This window comes from Balaenoptera physalus (assembly GCF_965194825.1).
Source record: "Balaenoptera physalus genome assembly, chromosome: 5".
Classification (NCBI taxonomy): domain Eukaryota; kingdom Metazoa; phylum Chordata; class Mammalia; order Artiodactyla; family Balaenopteridae; genus Balaenoptera; species Balaenoptera physalus.
Window position 1 is genome coordinate 120,407,063 of NC_138884.1, and position 18,615 is coordinate 120,425,677.

General features: G+C 36.2%; 1 protein-coding gene across 6 annotated transcripts in view; it reads left to right on the forward strand.

The window, feature by feature from the left end:
* The window catches only part of SEC24B (SEC24 homolog B, COPII coat complex component), a 93,548-nt gene that overhangs the window by 44,505 nt on the left and 30,428 nt on the right, over positions 1-18,615 (forward strand). For all 6 annotated transcript variants that reach the window (XM_082462754.1, XM_082462757.1, XM_082462753.1 and 3 more), the window contains 2 exons: positions 11,068-11,148; positions 14,200-14,423. In XM_082462754.1, coding sequence (XP_082318880.1) covers positions 11,068-11,148; positions 14,200-14,423 — 305 coding nt within the window. The remainder of the gene's footprint in view (positions 1-11,067; positions 11,149-14,199; positions 14,424-18,615) is intronic.

Here is an 18,615-nt window from a genome sequence, read left to right on the forward strand (position 1 = left end):
TAAAAAAAAAAAAAAAAAAAGTCCTATTTTTGTTGATTGCAAATTAAAGGGACATTCTAAGTGAGGGGAAAGAAAAAATGAAAAGGAAATCTAGCTTTAAAATGAATTTTATTTTATTTTTTAAATCCTGCTCAGTTACAGTATTTTTTTCATATGTAAAAAAAGTAGAAGGATGCCTCAAATTGGTGCGGAGATTACATATAAGTGTATCTGTCAAGTAGAGATTTTGGAGTGCTCTATTTTTTAAGCATTTCAGTGGTATTCATTCCCTATAATCATGAGATTTTTGTGTGTTTAGTTTATGTGGATTATTCTCCAATTTTGGAAAAATTTATTAAGCGGTAATGAAATATCAACTAGCAAGCAGGTTTGGAAATCAGTAATAATCTTCTTTATAGTTATATTTAAAGTAACTATCCTCTTATTTTTGCTTTTCATTTATTAAAGCTTAGGGTTTCCTTGACAGCGGGTCTATCCAGGAGTCAAGTACACGGATATTTATTTAAAACTTTCAGTTTTAAAAGGAAATTTTGATTTCAGTTCTGATTTTACATTAAACCATCTAATTTTTTAAATTACATGCTACAAATAGGCTTCCTTTTTAAGGTTTCCTCATTAAATGCACACTTGGAAACTAAAATAGGATTTTGTACTAGAGGCAGTCTTATGTTTTCTTGGCAGCTTCTAAAAGTTCAGAATTGTTGGAGAATAAACTTAAAGAAAGCTTGAGCAGATAGCAAGCTATCAGGTTCCCATAATGGTTATATCTTAAATTCCTCACTAAGTTTATTCAGTCACAGGTATTCACTCCTTCAGTTGTTAGTGCTAGAGTGGACCTTTTATTAGTTTTAGATTCAGTACTGAAGACAGGTACTGTCATACCTATACTAGTAAGAAATACTAACTTGAAAATGGGAGTGAAAGGGAGTAAGCAGTGAAAGAGGGAAGTAAAAAACCAAAGATCAGTATCAGCCCTAGTCCCTGGGAGACACTGTCAGCTAATGTTCTGTCACCTGCTATCCATACGCCCAGTGCCTTTCCTCTAGGGAGTTTTCAGGTTAGGAAGAGGCCAGAGGACAACAGGAAGCTCTCTCCCATGCCTCTAGTAATGTGACAGCTTGATGCTATATTTTGTAAATGATGTTAGGAAAAAACTTCTGATTTTTTCATAATGAGTTTTAAGGTGCTAGTCAGTTTTTATTTGACTTTCACAGAGGCTAATAGTAATTATTCAGTGCCAGGTACTATGTCACAGATAATGATATGTTTATGGTTTGCTTGGATATTTTAAAAAGTAATGTTGTATTTTGGCACAGAACAAATTAAGTCAACTCCTGTAGATAACAGCACAGTATTGGCCTTATTGCTAACTTCCACAGAAAATTCTTCTTCTTTTTTTTTTTTTTAATTCAAGTATATAATATGGTATTGTTAACTATAATCATTATGCTATACATTAGATCCCCAGATCCCTAGAACATGTATAGCTGGAAGATTGTACTCTTCGATCAACATCTTCCCTTTCCTTCCACCACTCCCCTACCCCCCGCCAAAGAAAATCCCTAAAAGGGTTCAAATCTATCTTTCTCTTTAACTGATGTACTATGTGATTATTTTAACAAATAAATATCTTTCAACTAAATTCAATACATATTGAATTTAGTATATTTTTTAAATTTTAGAAATTGAATACATGTCCTAGGTCTGTGAAGGATATAAAAAGATATCCATGCCATTAAGAACAGTATTAGTTTCAGGGTTTTCAGTATTCATATACACTGAAAAGAAAATGTGGTCATGTGTTTGCAGATGATACCTGTTAGCTGAACATCTAGCTTGCAAACATCCTGTATATATAATTGCTATAGCTGGAAACTCCAACTCTCTGTACAGTGGAAGAGGGCAGAGTATTAGGGCTATAGCAGAAGGAGATTTGGTACCAGTGTCCAGAGTTAGAATTCAGAAGGCACTTTCAAATAGAAATAGTGATTGGATGGTGATTGGAGATGTCTAGGCTAGCCCTAAAACTAATTAACTGAAATACTAAACACTTGCAAATGCTTTATTTTTTCCAGCCTGTCATAAATGTATAGTGTTTAATCAATAATATGGATTATGGGTTTTTTTAAGAGTGCTTATGAAACAACTTGGGATAATAAATGCCAGTTATTTCATTATTTCTTTGAAAAAGTGTGTTCTGAGTTCTGAACAACCAATTTATAAACAAATTAATAATTCCCTATTTGTGAGCTTGATTAAAAACCCAAGAAGCTCACAGTCTGATTTGGAATATAGAACAAAATGATAGTAAGTCCTGTGTTAATCATAGTGTTTTATAGGAATGCATAGGAGAATTTGGAACCAGAGGTAGGGTGGGATGACAGGGAGGATTCTCCTGGAGGGCGGGCAGGGGAACCTAAACTGAATCTGAAAGAACTTGGAATTGGGCAAGTGAGGGATCTGGGGAGAGGCAGAGACACTTTTTGAAACAAAGCAAGACACTTGAGAGAAGGTAGCATATTTGGGGAACTTTAGTGAGTTTGGGACCTATGGTTTGCAGAGAGCAGTGGCAAGAAGAATTGAATGAGGGTGAGTAGGATGGCTGGGTAAGATCTTTAAGAACCTTGCATTTCCTAGTAAGGAGTTTGGATTTTATCTTGAAGGTAGTGAGAGGTCACTGAAGGAGTTTACATGGGAAAATAACGTAACCAAACTTGCATTTTGGAAATGCAAATTGATTTTGCATTTACAGAAGAAATTGATTAGAGCTTGAAGCTTTTGGAATAAGCCAGTAAGAAATAAGAGTTCTTAGACTAAGGTAGAAGGAAGATTGGAGACGGGGAGTGGGGGGGGGGAGTATTAGCAGAGTATTACCGAAAGAAGAGAACCATTTTTACAAATCAAAAGTAACTTGGTTCACAGTGATAAATGTTAAGGAAAGTCTGAGAACAAACGATTGGCCTTATCCATCAGGAGGTTCTTGTCTTGGTCTTTCTTTTCCCCTCTTTTGTAGCACTGTTTTAGCATAGGAAGAGGGAAGAGAAAAAAAGAAGAACATTTCCTGAGTCTCTGGCTAGTATCTGTTTAATTTATATCTGTTATAGCTGTTTAATCTTAACATTAGGCCTGTGGAGTAGGTGTTATAACATCTGTTTTTACAAATAAGGAATGGCTCAGAAATGTTAGGAGTCTTGTCCATTTTCTCTCAACTGGTAAGTGGTAGAGATGGAATTTGACTTACAGTTTTTCCATATTTTATACAAGTTATGGGAAATGAAATCTCAAATTACCTGGTTAATTTCAAATTGAACAATATTAGTAAGTAAGTATATTAGGCTTTGTTGACCCATAGAGAGAGAATGGCTTGTTTTTTTTAGAAGGCTTCAGTGCATCCTGATTTTTTTCCCCCAGCTTCACAGATTCTGAGCTATTCATTTGACCTTACTCCTTATTTCCTCAGATTCAGCTCCCCCTCTTTTCTGACTTCCCCTTTTCTTCTCTCAACCTGTGACATACAGCCAGTAAAAGAATGAGGGAAAATGTTTCCCAAGTATTACATTCATATTCACCCTCCGTTTGATCTCAGAATATTTGTTATCACTAATTGTAGCGTGAAGTGACTAAGGCAAACTAGACCTATCAGAGGATTTAAGAGTGGTGACAAGTACCAAAGCTTCTCATTCGACTAAAACTAGCTTGTATTTAGAAAGCAGTATTTTGCTTGGTATCGTGGTTCCAAATATCAATACAGTAGCATAGCTGCCTCTATATACTAATAATATGACAGGGAAGTAGATATCATAGGTGATTACAGTACAGCTTGAAAAGTACAGTAATTCAGGGTTAAGAAAATGTCCCTATATAGGAGAAGAAATGATTTCCATTGGCATGTCAGAAACGTTTTAGGAAGGGTTTGAAATTTGAAGGATGAGTAGGAATTTGCCATGTGGAAAAAGAAAATCTAGGCTAACAGACCAATATGTACGGTACATAACACAACAAATACTGTATTGGGATGAAGAGTGAGAAGTTGGGTGTGACTGTGTCATAAGGTAAAAGAGGGAAGATGGTACAAGAACAGGTGGGAGATGGAGGTGACAAGGAAAGTGGAAGACAAATTTTGAAGTTTTTTTTATGGCAGTATAAAAGCATTTAGACCTTATTCTGTAAAATGGTAGGGGAACTAGTGAAGGTGTTTTTAAGCATGTTTAGAATATTGACATGTTTCATAATGTACCTTTTTAAAAAATATCATTTTGATTTGTGTTGGCAGTAATGGCATAACCTAATTAGAATTAATCTGAACAATAAGTTTTAGCAAAGTTTGAGTCTGTTTAGTTTAGTGGTTCATCTGGATTTATAACTTTTATTGTTGCTTTGATATTTTAACAAGTTCAAAATAGAGATTTGCATTTGTTCTTTTCTTCTGAAAGTGAATTTAAAAATTTTTTTTAAATTATTTATTCAGCTGCATTGGGTCTTAGTCGCAGCACGTGGGATCTTTTGTTGCAGCACGCAGGCTCTTCGTTGTGGCGCACAGGCTCTTCGTTGCTGCACTCAGGCTTCTCTCTAGTCGAGGCGTGCGGGCTCTCTCGTTGTGGTGCGCGGGCTCTAGAGCGCATGGGCTTAGTTTCCCCACAGCATGTGGGAATCTTAGTTCCCCGACCAGGGATTGAACCCGTGTCCCCTGCATTGGAAGGTGGATTCTTAACCACTGGACTACCAGGGAAGTCCCTGAAAGTGAATTTTATTTTATTTTTTTATAAATTTATTTATTTATTTTTATTTTTGGCTGCATTGGGTCTTTGTTGCTGCGTGCAGACTTTTCTCTAGTTGCGGCGAGCGGGGGCTACTCTTTTTTGCGGTGCACGGGCTTCTCATTGGGTGGCTTCTCTTGTTGCAGAGCACGGGCTCTAGGTGCGCGGGCTTCAGTAGTCGTGGCGCCGGGCTCAGTAGTTGTGGCTCACGGGCTCTAGAGCGCAGGCTCAGTAGTTGTGGCGCATGGGCTTAGTTGCTCCGTGGTATGTGGGATCTTCCTGGACCAGGGCTCGAACCCGTGTCCCCTGCATTGGCAAGCGGGTTCTTAATCACTGTGCCACCAGGGAAGCCCTGAAAGTGAATTTTAAACTAGCAGGTTTCAAATTATCCAATAAATAAAATAGAATATTTCTATCAAATTAATACTTTAAAGTTTGTTACTATAGCATTATTATCTAAATGGGCAATATTTTTAAGCATTAATATTTGATTTGACATGGAAAGAAGAAGCTAAGCAGCATAATTAAGTAGTATTATGTATTGTGTACCTGTTAATCCTATACTCCTAATTTGTCCCACCCCCTCCTCCCCTTTAGTAACCATAAGTTTGTTTTCTATGTCTGTGAGTCTGTTTTGTTTTGGGTTTTTTTTTTTTTTAATTTTATTTTATATATTTTTTTATACAGCAGGTCCTTATTACTCATCAATTTTATACACATCAGTGTATACATGTCAATCCCAATCGCCCAATTCATCACACCACCCCCGAACCCCCGCCACTTTCCCCCCTTGGTGTCCGTATGTTTGTTCTCTACATCTGTGTCTCTATTTCTGCCCTGCAAACCGGTTCATCTGTACCATTTTTCTAGGTTCCACATATATGCGTTAATATACGATATTTGTTTTTCTCTTTCTGACTTACTTCACTCTGTATGACAGTCTCTAGATCCATCCACATCTCTACAAATGACCCAATTTCGTTCCTTTTTATGGCTGAGTAATATTCCATGGTATATATGTACCACATCTTCTTTATCCATTCATCTGTCAATGGGCATTTAGGTTGCTTCCATGACCTGGCTATTGTAAATAGTGCTGCAATGAACATTGGGAACATTGGGGTTCATGTGTCTTTTCGAATTATGGTTTTCTCTGGGTATATGCCCAGTAGTGGGATTGCTGGATCATATGGTAATTCTATTTTTAGTTTTTTAGGGAACCTCCATACTGTTCTCCATAGTGGCTGTATCAATTTACATTCCCACCAACAGTGCAAGAGGGTTCCCTTTTCTCCACACCCTCTCCAGCATTTGTTGTTTGTAGATTTTCTGATGATGCCCATTCTAACTGGTGTGAGGTGATACCTCATTGTAGTTTTGATTTGCATTTCTCTAATAATTAGTGATGTTGAGCAGCTTTTCATGTGCTTCTTGGCCATCTGTATGTCTTCTTTGGAGAAATGTCTATTTAGGTCTTCTGCCCATTTTTGGATTGGGTTGTTTTTGTTTTTTTAATACTGAGCTGCATGAGCTGTTTATATATTTTTGGAGATTAATCCTTTGTCCGTTGATTTGTTTGCAAATATTTTCTCCCATTCTGAGGGTTGTATTTTCGTCTTGTTTATGGTTTCCTTAGCTGTGCAAAAGCTTTGTTTTGTTTTGTATATAGATTCATTTGTATTATTTTTTAGATTCCACATATAAGTGATATCATATAGTATTTGTCTTTCTCTGTCTGACTTCACTAAGTATAATTTTCTCTAGGTCCATCCATGTTGCTGTAAATGGCGATATTTCATTCTTTTTTTATGGCTGAGTAATATTCTATTGTGTGTGTATATATATAAATACACACACACACACACACACACACACACACACTCTCTACATGTCCTTAAGCTAATTGTCAGTTGATGGGCGTGTGGGTTGCTTCCATGTCTTGGCTATTGTAAATAGTGCTGCTCTGAACATTGATGTGCATATATCTTTTCAAATTAGAGTTTTTATTTTTTCTGGATATATACCCCCAACAGTGGGATTGCTGGATCATATGGTAGCTCTATTTTTACTTTTTTAAGGAACCCCCATGCTGTTCTCCATAGTGGTAGCACCAATTTACATTCCCACCAACAGTGCATGAGGGTTCCCTTTTCTCCACACCCTCTCCAGCATTTCTTATTTGTAGACTTTTTGTTGATGGCCATTCTGACCAGTGTGAGGTGATACCTCATTGTGGTTTTGATTTGCATTTCTATAATAATTAGTAATGTTGAGCATCTTTTCATGTGCCTGTTGATAATCTGTATGTCTTCTTTGTTGAAATGTCTATTTAGGTCTTCTGCCCATTTTTTTGATTGGGTTGTTTGGTTTTTTTTGATACTGAGTTATATGAGCTGTTTGTGTATTTTGGATATTTAACCTCATGTCGGTCTCATCGTTTGCCAATTTTTTTCTCCCCTTCCATAGATTGTCTTTTCATTTTGTTGGTGTTTTCCTTTGCTGTGCAAAAACGTTTAAGTTTCATTAGGTCTCATTTGTTTATTTTTTGTTTCTATGGTATTTTTTTTGAATTTTTGAATTTTATTTTATTTTTTTATACAGCAGGTTCTTATTAGTCATCAGTTTTATACACATCAGTGTATACATGTCAATCCCAATCTCCCAGTTCATCCCACCCCCACCCCCACTCCCCTGCCACTTTCCCCCTTGGTGTCCATACGTTTGTTCTCTATGGGGTTTTTTTTTTTTTTTTGGCTGTGCTGGGTCTTTGTTTCTGTGCAAGGGCTTTCTCCAGTTGCGGCAAGCGGGGTCCACTCTTCATCGCGGTGTGCGGGCCTCTCACTGTCGCGGCCTCTCTTGTTGGGAGCACAGGCTCCAGACGTGCAGGCTCAGTAGTTGTGGCTCATGGGCCTAGTTGCTCCACGGCATGTGGGATCTTCCCAGACCAGGGCTTGAGCCCGTGTTCCCTGCATTGACAGGCAGATTCTCAACCACTGCGCCACCAGGGAAGCCCTCTATGGTATTTTTATAATAACAACTTTATTGAGATATAATTCACATACCATAAAATTCACTCATTTAAATTTAAACAAAGTTCTGCAACCATCACTGTGTAATTCTAGAACATTTTCTTCACCTCAAAGTAGAAACTCCATGTTTTAGCAGTCACTTCCTATTCTTGTCTCCCTACACGCACACATGCGCACATACACGCGCTAATCTACTAATCTACTTTTTGTTTTTATAGATTTGTTTGTTTTGAACCTTTCATATAAATAGATCATACACTATTTGGTTTTTGTGACTGGCTTCTTTCTCAGCATAATGTTTTCAAGTTTTATCCGTGTTATGGCATGTATCAGTCCTGTGTTCCTTTCTATTGCTAAATAATATCTTATTGTGTGGATATATATCACATTTTATTTACCTGTTCGTAAGTTGTTGGACATCTGGGTTGTTTCTACTTTTGGGCTGTTATGCGTAATGCTTCTGTGAGCGTTCACACACAACTGTTTGTGGGGGTGTATGTTTTCATTTCTCTTGAATGGAATTGCCAGGTCATGTGATAACTGTTTGCCACCTTTTGAGAAATTGTCAGACTGTTTTTCAACATGGCTACAACATTTTACAATCTCGTGGAGGCTTCCATTTCTCCACATCCTTGCCAGAACTTTCTGTTATCTGTCTTTTGAATTACAGACATCCTAGTGGATGTGAAATGGTATCTCACTGTGGTTTTGATTTTTATTTCCAGAATAGCTAGTGATGTTGAGCATCTTTTCATATGCTTATTGGCCATTGGTTTATCTTTCTTGGAGAAATGTCTGTTTAGATCCCTTACTCATTTTAATTTGGTTATTTGTCTTTTTATTGTTGAGTCATAAGAGTTCTGTAAATATTTTGCATATTAGACCTTTATTAACTAGATATATGATTTGCAAATATATTCTCTTATTCTGTGGGTTATCTCTTTATTTTCTTAATGATATCTTTGGAACACAAAAGTTTTTAATTTGATGAAGTCCAGTATATCTATTGTCTTTCTTTTGTTGCTTGTGCCTTTGATGTCATATCTAAAAATCCATTGCCTAACCGAAGGTCGTGAAGATTTACTCCCATATTTTAAGAGTTTTAGCACTTACATTTAGGTCTATGATCCATTTTGAGTTAACTTTAGCATAAGGTGTAAGGAAGGGGTCTAACTTCATTCTGCTGCATGTGGATATCTAGTTGTTCCAGCACAGTTTGTTGAAGAGAATATTCTTTCCCCATTGAAATGTCTTGGCATATTGGTTTTGTTTTGTTTTGAGGTGAAATCTACATAACATAAAATTAAACATTTTAAAGCATACAGTAGCATTTAGTATATTCACAGTGTCATGCAACCACCACCTCTATCTGATTCTGTCATTTGGGTTGTCGTGCAGTCACCACTTCTTTCTAGTTCTAACTTTGTAAATGTAGTGAACTTGATAAAACTAAACATTTTCATCATCCTAAAAAAGAACTCTATACTCATTAAGCAGTAACTTCTCATTTCCCCCTCCTCTCAGCCCCTGGCAACCACCAATCTACTTTCTATCTCCAGAGATCTACCTATTCTGGATATTTCATATAAATAAAATCATTCAGTGTGTGACCTTTTGTGTCTGGCTTCTTTTGCTTAGCATGTTTTCAAGGGTCATTCATATTGTAGCCTGTATCAGTACTTAATTCCTTTTTATAGCTGAATAATATCCCATTGTATAGATATACCACATTTTGTTCATCCATTCATCCCTTGGTGAATATTTGGGTTTTGGTGTATTGTTTTTTAATGCTATTACTTCAAGACTTTTGACCTTGTATATCAGCATTCTTCTTTAGTTATAAATTCACAAATACAAGGAAAAGGAAGAGCCATTACTTCCCATTCTTAATTAAGAGTAATGACATATATATGCAACAATATTCTATTTATCACAAAGAAAGCACTTTGTGTGTATTAGTGTCCTTCACCTATTATTTATTTTATAGCCTTCATGTTTTGTAAGTTGCTTCATAACCACTGTCTCATCTAAGCATCGCAAGAACATTAAAAAGCACACATAGGGCATTTAAAAAATTGTTCTCATTTTGCGAGAGAGAGTATTATGATGATTGTCACTTACCCAAAGTTATTTAGCAATTAAATGACAGAGTCTAATGTAACTACAGTCTTTTGCCTCCAGATCATGTTCTTTACTGATAACAAAGTATTCCTACACAAAAAATTTTAGCTGTTATGCCCTGAGTCAATACACTGAGTTCTTGTAGTTATCCAAAATTACTCAATGAAAGATAATTATGCATATCTATTCTTTCTATATCACAGTTGAAAATTAACCTAAAATGTAGTTTAAACCCGGTTATAATATTGGTGTTAAGAGCCAGGGATAACCTCTGTACCACAGAATTTTGTCTTCTGGTGAAAAAGACCAAGATCTTTAACACAAGAGAGAGGCTGTGTGCGTTTTCAGTTTTATTCATTAGTATATACTCTAGTGTATCTACCTATGTTAACTGTAGGCTCTCCATAAAATATTTGTTAAGTGAATGAATGAGAGAAATATATGTTCTACCAGCTGTGTGACACCACTACGTTTTATCGTAAATGGCCACTGAATATTCCCGTTAATCTTTCAAGTTTTGAACGAACACATATAATAAAAATTCTTACAGTCTAACACATATTTATTAGAGTACCTTTTATTTTCGTTACCTTATTAAATATGGCAGGTACTGTTTAATCTTTATTGAGCAGATGAATAAACCGAGGCATAGAAAAGCTTAGTAACATGCTAGGTAGCAACCCAAGCCATAGATTCCTCTCTTATGAAGGCTTCATACAGCTATGCTGAGTTATAAAAGTCATTAAAATTTAATTATCTTAAAATAGCGTGATATTGATATAGGGTATTCAATAGCTTGTGATTTGGTAGATCCAGTCTTTGAGGTGTGATTTTATTAACATTTCTATCAGTCTAAAATTGATGTTTGGGTGTTTGACTACTTTGAAAGTTGTGTATCTTTTCTTTAAGATGCCTTCATGTGTGTCTGCTTAAATTTTATTCCACTTATCAGCTCCGTATTCTTCCCACTTTCGCCCCCTGTTCTTATTATCAGAAATTTATGTATGGTTTTTTAAATGTCATTAAACATCAGTCATTTCATGTTTTTAGGATCAGGAATTTTCCTAGATCAGCAAAACATCGTTTTTCAAAATTGCCAAAGGTTGCTTTAAGATACGTTGTCATTTTAAACTTAGTAGATATTTTGGTTTTCCTTTTAGGTGTTGACAGCTCTTCTACCACAAGCAGTGCTTCTCCAATGCCCAACAGTTACGATGCCCTAGAAGGAGGCAGCTATCCAGGTAATTTGTTTGGTGCATATTTGATGTTTATTTCAAAAGTTACTGACCATCAATTACTTTCAAACATGAACATGTACTATACATAATTAGCAGACTATATTTTTAACAGAAAAAAGGGACATTTTCCTGGTTTTTTCAGCCTTAATTTAATGGTGTAATTGTCATATAACAACTGTGGATGCTGTTTTGGGGAGGCCTAAGGAAATTTATTATTTGATTTTTGTTACCATGCTCTTTATCTTTTTCCTCTTTCTAAAAGACTTAATACTGAATAATTTTTCTCTTCTTTTCCCTTCTTTTTTATGCTAATAATTCCTTAAATAAATTTTATATTTCTGTTCTCATGCTTAGGTCCTTGAATTTCTTCCAACTAGCCTCTGAATATAAATAGTCTTTGACTCTTTACTCCCCCTATGGCTCCTGGCTGCCTCCACCAGGTAAATAGATTAACCAACTTGGGGGTAGGTTTTGGAGGCATTACTTTTAACCATATCTGGAAGTAACTTTGGTCATATGTAGGAACAGGAGTGGTGGATAGTGTTTAAAAAAATTACGAACTGAACTTCTATAATGATTAGTTACTTCATTATAGCATCTTGTGCTGTGATCTTCCTTATTTGCCTGTCTCCTATCACTGACAGCCTGACAACCACACCTGACCTCCTTCTTTGTCTTTTCTTTCTAATGATTCGAAACTTTAGGATTAACAGAACAAGTAATTTTGCTCTTCGCTTTATTTCTTATCATGTTGTTAATTATCCAGGATGAAGCTTAATTGAAGTTGGGGTGTGCTGGACTTCACACACCGTCTTGCTATCTCTGTTCTATGAGTCAGTAGAAAACTTTAATCTTCTCAGCTTAGTACAGAGTTCCCTTTTAACATTTCAAGAATACTTAAATAAGCTACTCAGCCTTTTGTGGTTAAGGGTTCTTTCCCTAGGGATCTGTGAGAGAGAGAGAGAGAGAGAGAGAGAGAGAGAGTGTGTGCGTGTGTGTGTGTAAAAAGTTGTGGACCATTCCAAAAGCAATTACCATTGTCAAAATATTCTAGAAGAGTTACTTCATTCACTAAAAGATGAATACTATTTATTCAACTATCGTATTTCATGAGCTTCAAATTAACCTGAAATAAAACATCTAATGTGGTGTAGTTAAAAGATGATGGCCTTGGAGTTAGACCTTGCTGTGTTTATCTGTATTCATTTAATCAACAAATCTTAATCTTGTTATGAACTGTGCTTTGACAGTAAGTGAATAACCTTAGGTAAATTTTCTAGCTATGTATACTGCACCGAAATTAAGGAAAGCCATGAAAATCTATCACAGTAAGATTAACTGAATTAAGTCTGTGTGTCAGGTACTAGGTAGATCTTAGGGACTATAGAAATGTATGAAATACTGTCCTTTTCCTAAAAAAGGGGGAAAAAGTTTTAGACCCTCATGTTTAGGGCTCCAGTTCTTCATTTCTTAAGCTGATGACTGTTGTCATGTTAAGAGACCTTTCTACTTACAGTCCCATCACAGTGAGGAGAGACAAGCAGGAAATCTAAGTATATGACACTGCATGGACGCTCTAGTCCTTTTAAGAAGTCTGGGAAGTTACCAGAAAGCCAGTAAGCCAGTGCTTGCCTAATTAGCACAAGACAATAGACAGCAGAATGTCTAGGAAGGTCTCTTCAAAATGAGAGCGAAGAGAGTCAGTAGAAAGATGATTCCTCAATAAACTTTGAAAAAATAAATTTGTTAAGTCAGATGCTTTTAAGAACATATTTTTTTTTTGCAGAGTCTGATTGCTGGTGAAGAATATAATTTTTATATGAAAATATACAGTGAAATACAGTGACATGAGAGTTTAAAATACACATGTATTTTAGATTTGACTTTTTGTTGTTGTTATTCTTGTATATGGTGGTTAAATTTTCTACAGTTTTTTTCCCCCAGTTTTAATCAAGTTTTAGTTTCTGTTTTAAATTTAAATAAAAGAAGAACATTCATTCATTAAATTTTATTTGGCCTCTACTACATACCAGACATTGTTTTAGGAGCTGGACACTATTCTAGACTGTCTTTCATACTTTCATTTTTGCCTCTGCAAATAAAGCAGACTTCTAGGGGATTGTGGTAATATGCCACTCCTTCCATGGACTTTTTTTTTAAATAAATGTCAGGGTCAGATAAAAAGGCAAGTTAGAGCAAAGAGTAGTTGACACTCTTTTTGTTTTTTTAAAATTTATTTTATTTATTTAGTTTTGGCTGCGTTGGGTCTTTGTTGCTGGGCGTGGGCTTTCTCTAGTTGCAGCGAGTGGGGGCTACTCTTTGTTGCGGTGCGCGGGCTTCTCATTGCGGTGGCTTTTCTTGTTGCGGAGCACGGGCTCTAGGCACGCAGCTTCAGTAGTTGTGGCATGCAGGCTCAGTAGCTGTGGCTCGCGGGCTCTAGAGCACAGGCTCAGTAGTTGTGGCGAACGAGCTTAGTTGCTCTGTAGCATGTGGGATCTTCCAGGACCAGGGCTCGAACCCGTGTCCCCTGCATCTGCAGGCGGATTCTTAACCACTGCGCCACCAGGGAAGCCCGACACTCTTTTTATTGCTTTGCTTTGTCTTCTGCTTCTTAGCGCCATTTCTGCTGAGAGAATAAAAGGAAAAATAACTGTATTTTTAATTTACATAAATATATATATTATATGCTATGTGGTATTATATATATTTAATATGCATAAATATAAAGGTCTTATCTGTTAGAAATACCAATTGAAGTATTTGTCAATGAAATGATACAAAATGGGGTTTTCTTGTAAATACATGTGTAAAAAAAAAAAAAGATGGGGTAGGAACATGTGAAACAAGATTAGCAAAATACTGATGATTATTAAAAGCTGAGTAATGGATATACGGGGTTTATTATTCTATTCTCTCTACTTTTGTGTATGTTCAAAAATGCTCATAATAAAAACGTTTTAATAAAACGGGAGACGCCAGAGGCTATGGCTCACCCAAGAGTATTTGTGGAGTCCTGATTGTCAGTTGTTAACACCATGATTTTCCCTTTGTTAGACATGCTTTCCTCATCAGCAAGCAGTCCTGCTCCTGATCCCGCTCCTGAGCCTGACCCTGCTCCAGCCCCAGCCCCAGCTGCTCCTCAGCCTTCAAAAATGGCTAAGCCGTTTGGGTATGGTTATCCAACTCTTCAGCCTGGATATCAGAATGCTACAGCACCACTTAATTCTGGAGTACCGCCCAGTAGCCCAATGTATTCTGGATTCCAGCAGTATGCTCAAGTATGTATTTAGTCATAAAAAAAATAATCATATAAAAATTGTGAAACTATTATCAATTCTGACAAATCCCTGGTGATTCAAATGGATCATAGGTATGAATACAGATAAGTCTAGATCAGACGTACTTAGAATTTGATTCCAGTTTGTGTGTGTGTGTGTGTGCACGTATGCATACATAGAAGAAGATAAAAGGTATTACTGTGATTTTTCTATTCTACATTGTACTTTTATTTTTCAGGGGCTCTGCAATGTACGGGTATTAATTTTATGATTGGGAAGTTAAAGTAAATGTTATTTTAAATTCTGTATTACTAAGCTGGCTTTCTCCTCAAAAAATGACATGGTATAAGCGTGGTTTGGGATTTTGGTCTCAGTTCTTAACTTGAAGAACTCTCCGTGACATATAACTGAAATTCGTAAAAGCCTCCATACACATACATGCTCATTAATATATTTGTTCATAATTACTGCTATGACCTCTTTTGACATGACCTTTCTCGGAGTTACCTGTTAAATACCATATCAGTTTAATAATAGGACAATAAGTATTTTACATTTATATTTATTGGGGAAAAAATAAAATATAAGGAAACGATTTAAATGGCAAAAGCATTCTACTTACAATAAAAAACTGCTCGTAGTAGACTAACCTTACAGAAATTTCATCTGGTGGTGAACTGATGAAAATTAGAGGGGAAATAAGAAAACCATTTGTTCCTGGAATTTAATCTTAGAATTAAAGCACAGAAGAAAGAAGGAAACTGGGAGTGGCACTGGAGAAATATGGTTGGTTAGTACAGATTTCCCTGCCTTCCATTTTGTTAGATTTTCTTTATGACTTTATTGGTCCAGATGGAACACCACTATTTCAGGGTAACTGAGCAATAATGATTTAGGCACATAGCTAGGATGTGCTTTTGAATTCTTACCTGTGTACCAAAAAAAAAGGTTATAGATTTTAATCTAATATTAACATTAACAAGCTAATTTTAAAAGCAGCCATTTATTTTTGAAGTCCTAGTTAGAATATTTTAATTTAGCTTTTAGCAGCTTTCTATAGTAAAATTGAAATGCCTTTAAATGTTGCATTTAGTATAACCCCAGTGGGAGGGTTCTGAAATCTAAGGGCTTTCTTTGTGTTCATTTATTTATGATGACCTTTATTAAGTAGTGGGAAACCCCAATGGCTGCCCTTTGAGGAAGAAAAAAACTTAAAATTAGTTTTTCAGGGTAGAAAAATAGGTAAAAAGTTGATGTTTAAAAATGAAAATAAGGGCTTCCCTGGTGGCTCAGTGGTTGAGAGTCTGCCTGCTAATGCAGGGGACATGGGTTCGAGCCCTGGTCTGGGAAGATCCCACATGCCGCGGAGCAACTAGGCCTGTGAGCCACAACTACTGAGCCTGCGCGTCTGGAGCCTGTGCTCCGCAGCAAGAGAGGCCGCGATAATGAGAGACCCGCGCACCGCGATGAAGAGTGGCCACCGCTTGCCGCAACTAGTGAAAGCCCTTGCACAGAAACGAAGACCCAACACAGCCAAAAATAAATAAATTAATTAATTAATTAATTTTTTTAAAAATGAAAATAAAAAATAGAAAAATATTTTAGTGAATATGTAAAAAACCAGATACAGATACTGTATGGCTTTTTTTTTAACCAAAAAAAAAATGTGCATGATCAACTGTAGGAAAATGCAGATAAGCAAAAAAGAAGAAAATAAATATCAATCAATACTCCCACCATCAAGATATAAAAAGTAACAGTTGGGGTCTGTCCTTCTGGGTTTCTTGCTGTATGCATTTGCAGGAGAAAGCCAGTAAAGAAGCTGGTCATCTAAATGACTTATTTATACAAACAAATAAGTTGATAAATATGGGCATTGTTTTGCATTTTTTAAAAATCCTTGAACAGCATAAGAGGAAACCTTTCTATATTATTACATATCCTTCATCTGATAGCTGCATAATGTTTTATAATCACCCAGTCTGCCACTATTGGGCATAACTTGAGTGTCAAAATCAAAATATACACGTGTGCACAAACCTTGTGCATTCGTCTCATTATTTCCTTATATGAAATCTCTTCAGGTGAAATTAGTGAATCATAGCACCTAATTTTACCAGTCTTTAGAATTTCTCTCTACTTATTCATTCAGTGGAAACTTAACTGAGTTTCTACCGTGTGGCAGCCCTACTCTAGGCACTGAGGTTACAAGAGGAAGCTAAGTGAACACAACAGAGTTCCCTCTCTCAAGAAACTTGGTGGGAAGGCAGGGCCAAAGGGACAGTAAGTAAGTAAAGCAATAAATTAACAAACTAGTTTCGGGGACTTCCCTGGCGGTCCAGTGGTTAAGACTTTGCCTTCTAGTGCAGGGGGTGCGGGTTCAATCCCTGGTCAGGGAGCTAGGATCCCCATGCCTAGTGGCCAAAAAACCAAAACATAAAACAGAAGCAATATTGTAACAAATTCAGTAAAGACTTTAAAAAATAAAAACAAAAACAAGCTAATTTCAAATCGTTACAAGTGCTATGAATCAAGAGGAGTGGAAGAAATTTCAGGGGTTGGGTATAAAGAGTAAACAGTCAGGAAGGCCCTCATTGTAGAAGTTATGTTTGAGTTAATATTTGAATGACAGGAAAAGCCAGACATGGAAAAATCTGGGGGTAGAGGATTTCAGGCTGAGGAAACATATATACAGAAACGTAAGGCAGGAGCAACTTTAACATGTTCTAGGACCAAAGTCCCTGTGTGGCTGGAACTCAGTTAGCAATGGGAAGACTAACAGGAGTGAGATCAGAGAGCTAGGGAAGAACCATAGTCAGAAGCTTGGATTTTACATCAAGTGCAAAGGGAAAACAGGAGATTTTATGTAATGGAATGAAATCTGATTTACGTATTTAGAGACTCATTTGGCTACTATGTGAAGAACGGATTAAGGCTGGGAGTATTTGAAAAGATAAAAGTGGAAACAGGGAGACAAATGGAAGCTTTGCCGTCATCCCAGAAATAGATGATTGTGCTTTCTTCTGAGGTGGTGTTGGCAGAGGTAGTGAAAAGTGGATGGATAGGGGATATCTTTTGACTTATTGATGGATTGGATGTGGTGGGTGACAGAAAGGAAGCATCAAGGATAACCCTTAGGTTTTTGGCAGGGCACCTGGATAGAGGGTAGTGTACTTACTTAGATGGTGAAGACAGAGGAATAGTTCTGGGAATAGGAATCGAATTGGCCATATTAAGTTAGAATACCTAATAGACATCCAAGTGGAGATGTATAGTAGACAGTAGTTGATCAGTATTTGGTGGTCAGGTAGGGAGAAATAATGTACCAATTTATATTCCTAGCAACAGTGTCTTTGCCTACTTTTCAGTATTACTAAGTATGCCAAGTATTTTTTATAAGCAAAAATATTAAATTATTTTCATAATTATTAATTTGCGTTTCTTTACTGAAATCCCTGTTCATATTCTTTCACCATTATTCTATTCAGGTCCTTCTAGTTTGTAACATTTTTGTCTGATAATATATTGCAGTTTTTTCCCCCAGCTTGACACTTGTTTTTAATTTTAATGGTTTTCTTCTTAATTGGAGAAATGTTTAATTTTATATAGTCATATTATAATTTCTTTTGTTTTTACCTTTGTATCTTTTAAAAGTCTTTTCAACCTTAAGATTAGGGAAAAATTCCCTCTATATATATTTTTTTACTTCGGTGATTTCACTTTTTTGTGTCTTTTAAGGTTTTGTTTTGGTACATAATATAAATAATAAATCTCATTTCTCCCCCCCATATATATTCAATAGTTAGCTCTAATGTCACTGATATTTATTAAATAATCTATCTTTCCTCATTGATTAAATATTCCACCCTTATTTTGTATCCTAAATTCTTAAATTTAAATTCTTAAATTCTAAATTCTTATCTTAAACTTGGGTCTGTTTGAGGTTTTCTGTTATACACTGTTACTGATTCATGTAATCATTTTTGTCTCCTCCTTTACAGCTCTACTGAAAACTGAAAGAGTCTCTTGTATTATCCAGTTTTGGTTTTTTTTCCTTAGGATCATCAGCTTCAGTTACTGTCAACAGTTTATTATACTTGTTTGACCTATCCCCTACACACACAGAAACACACACACACACACACCCCCATACCTTTTCTTACTGAGGGTTTTAAAGCTAATCCTGGGCAAG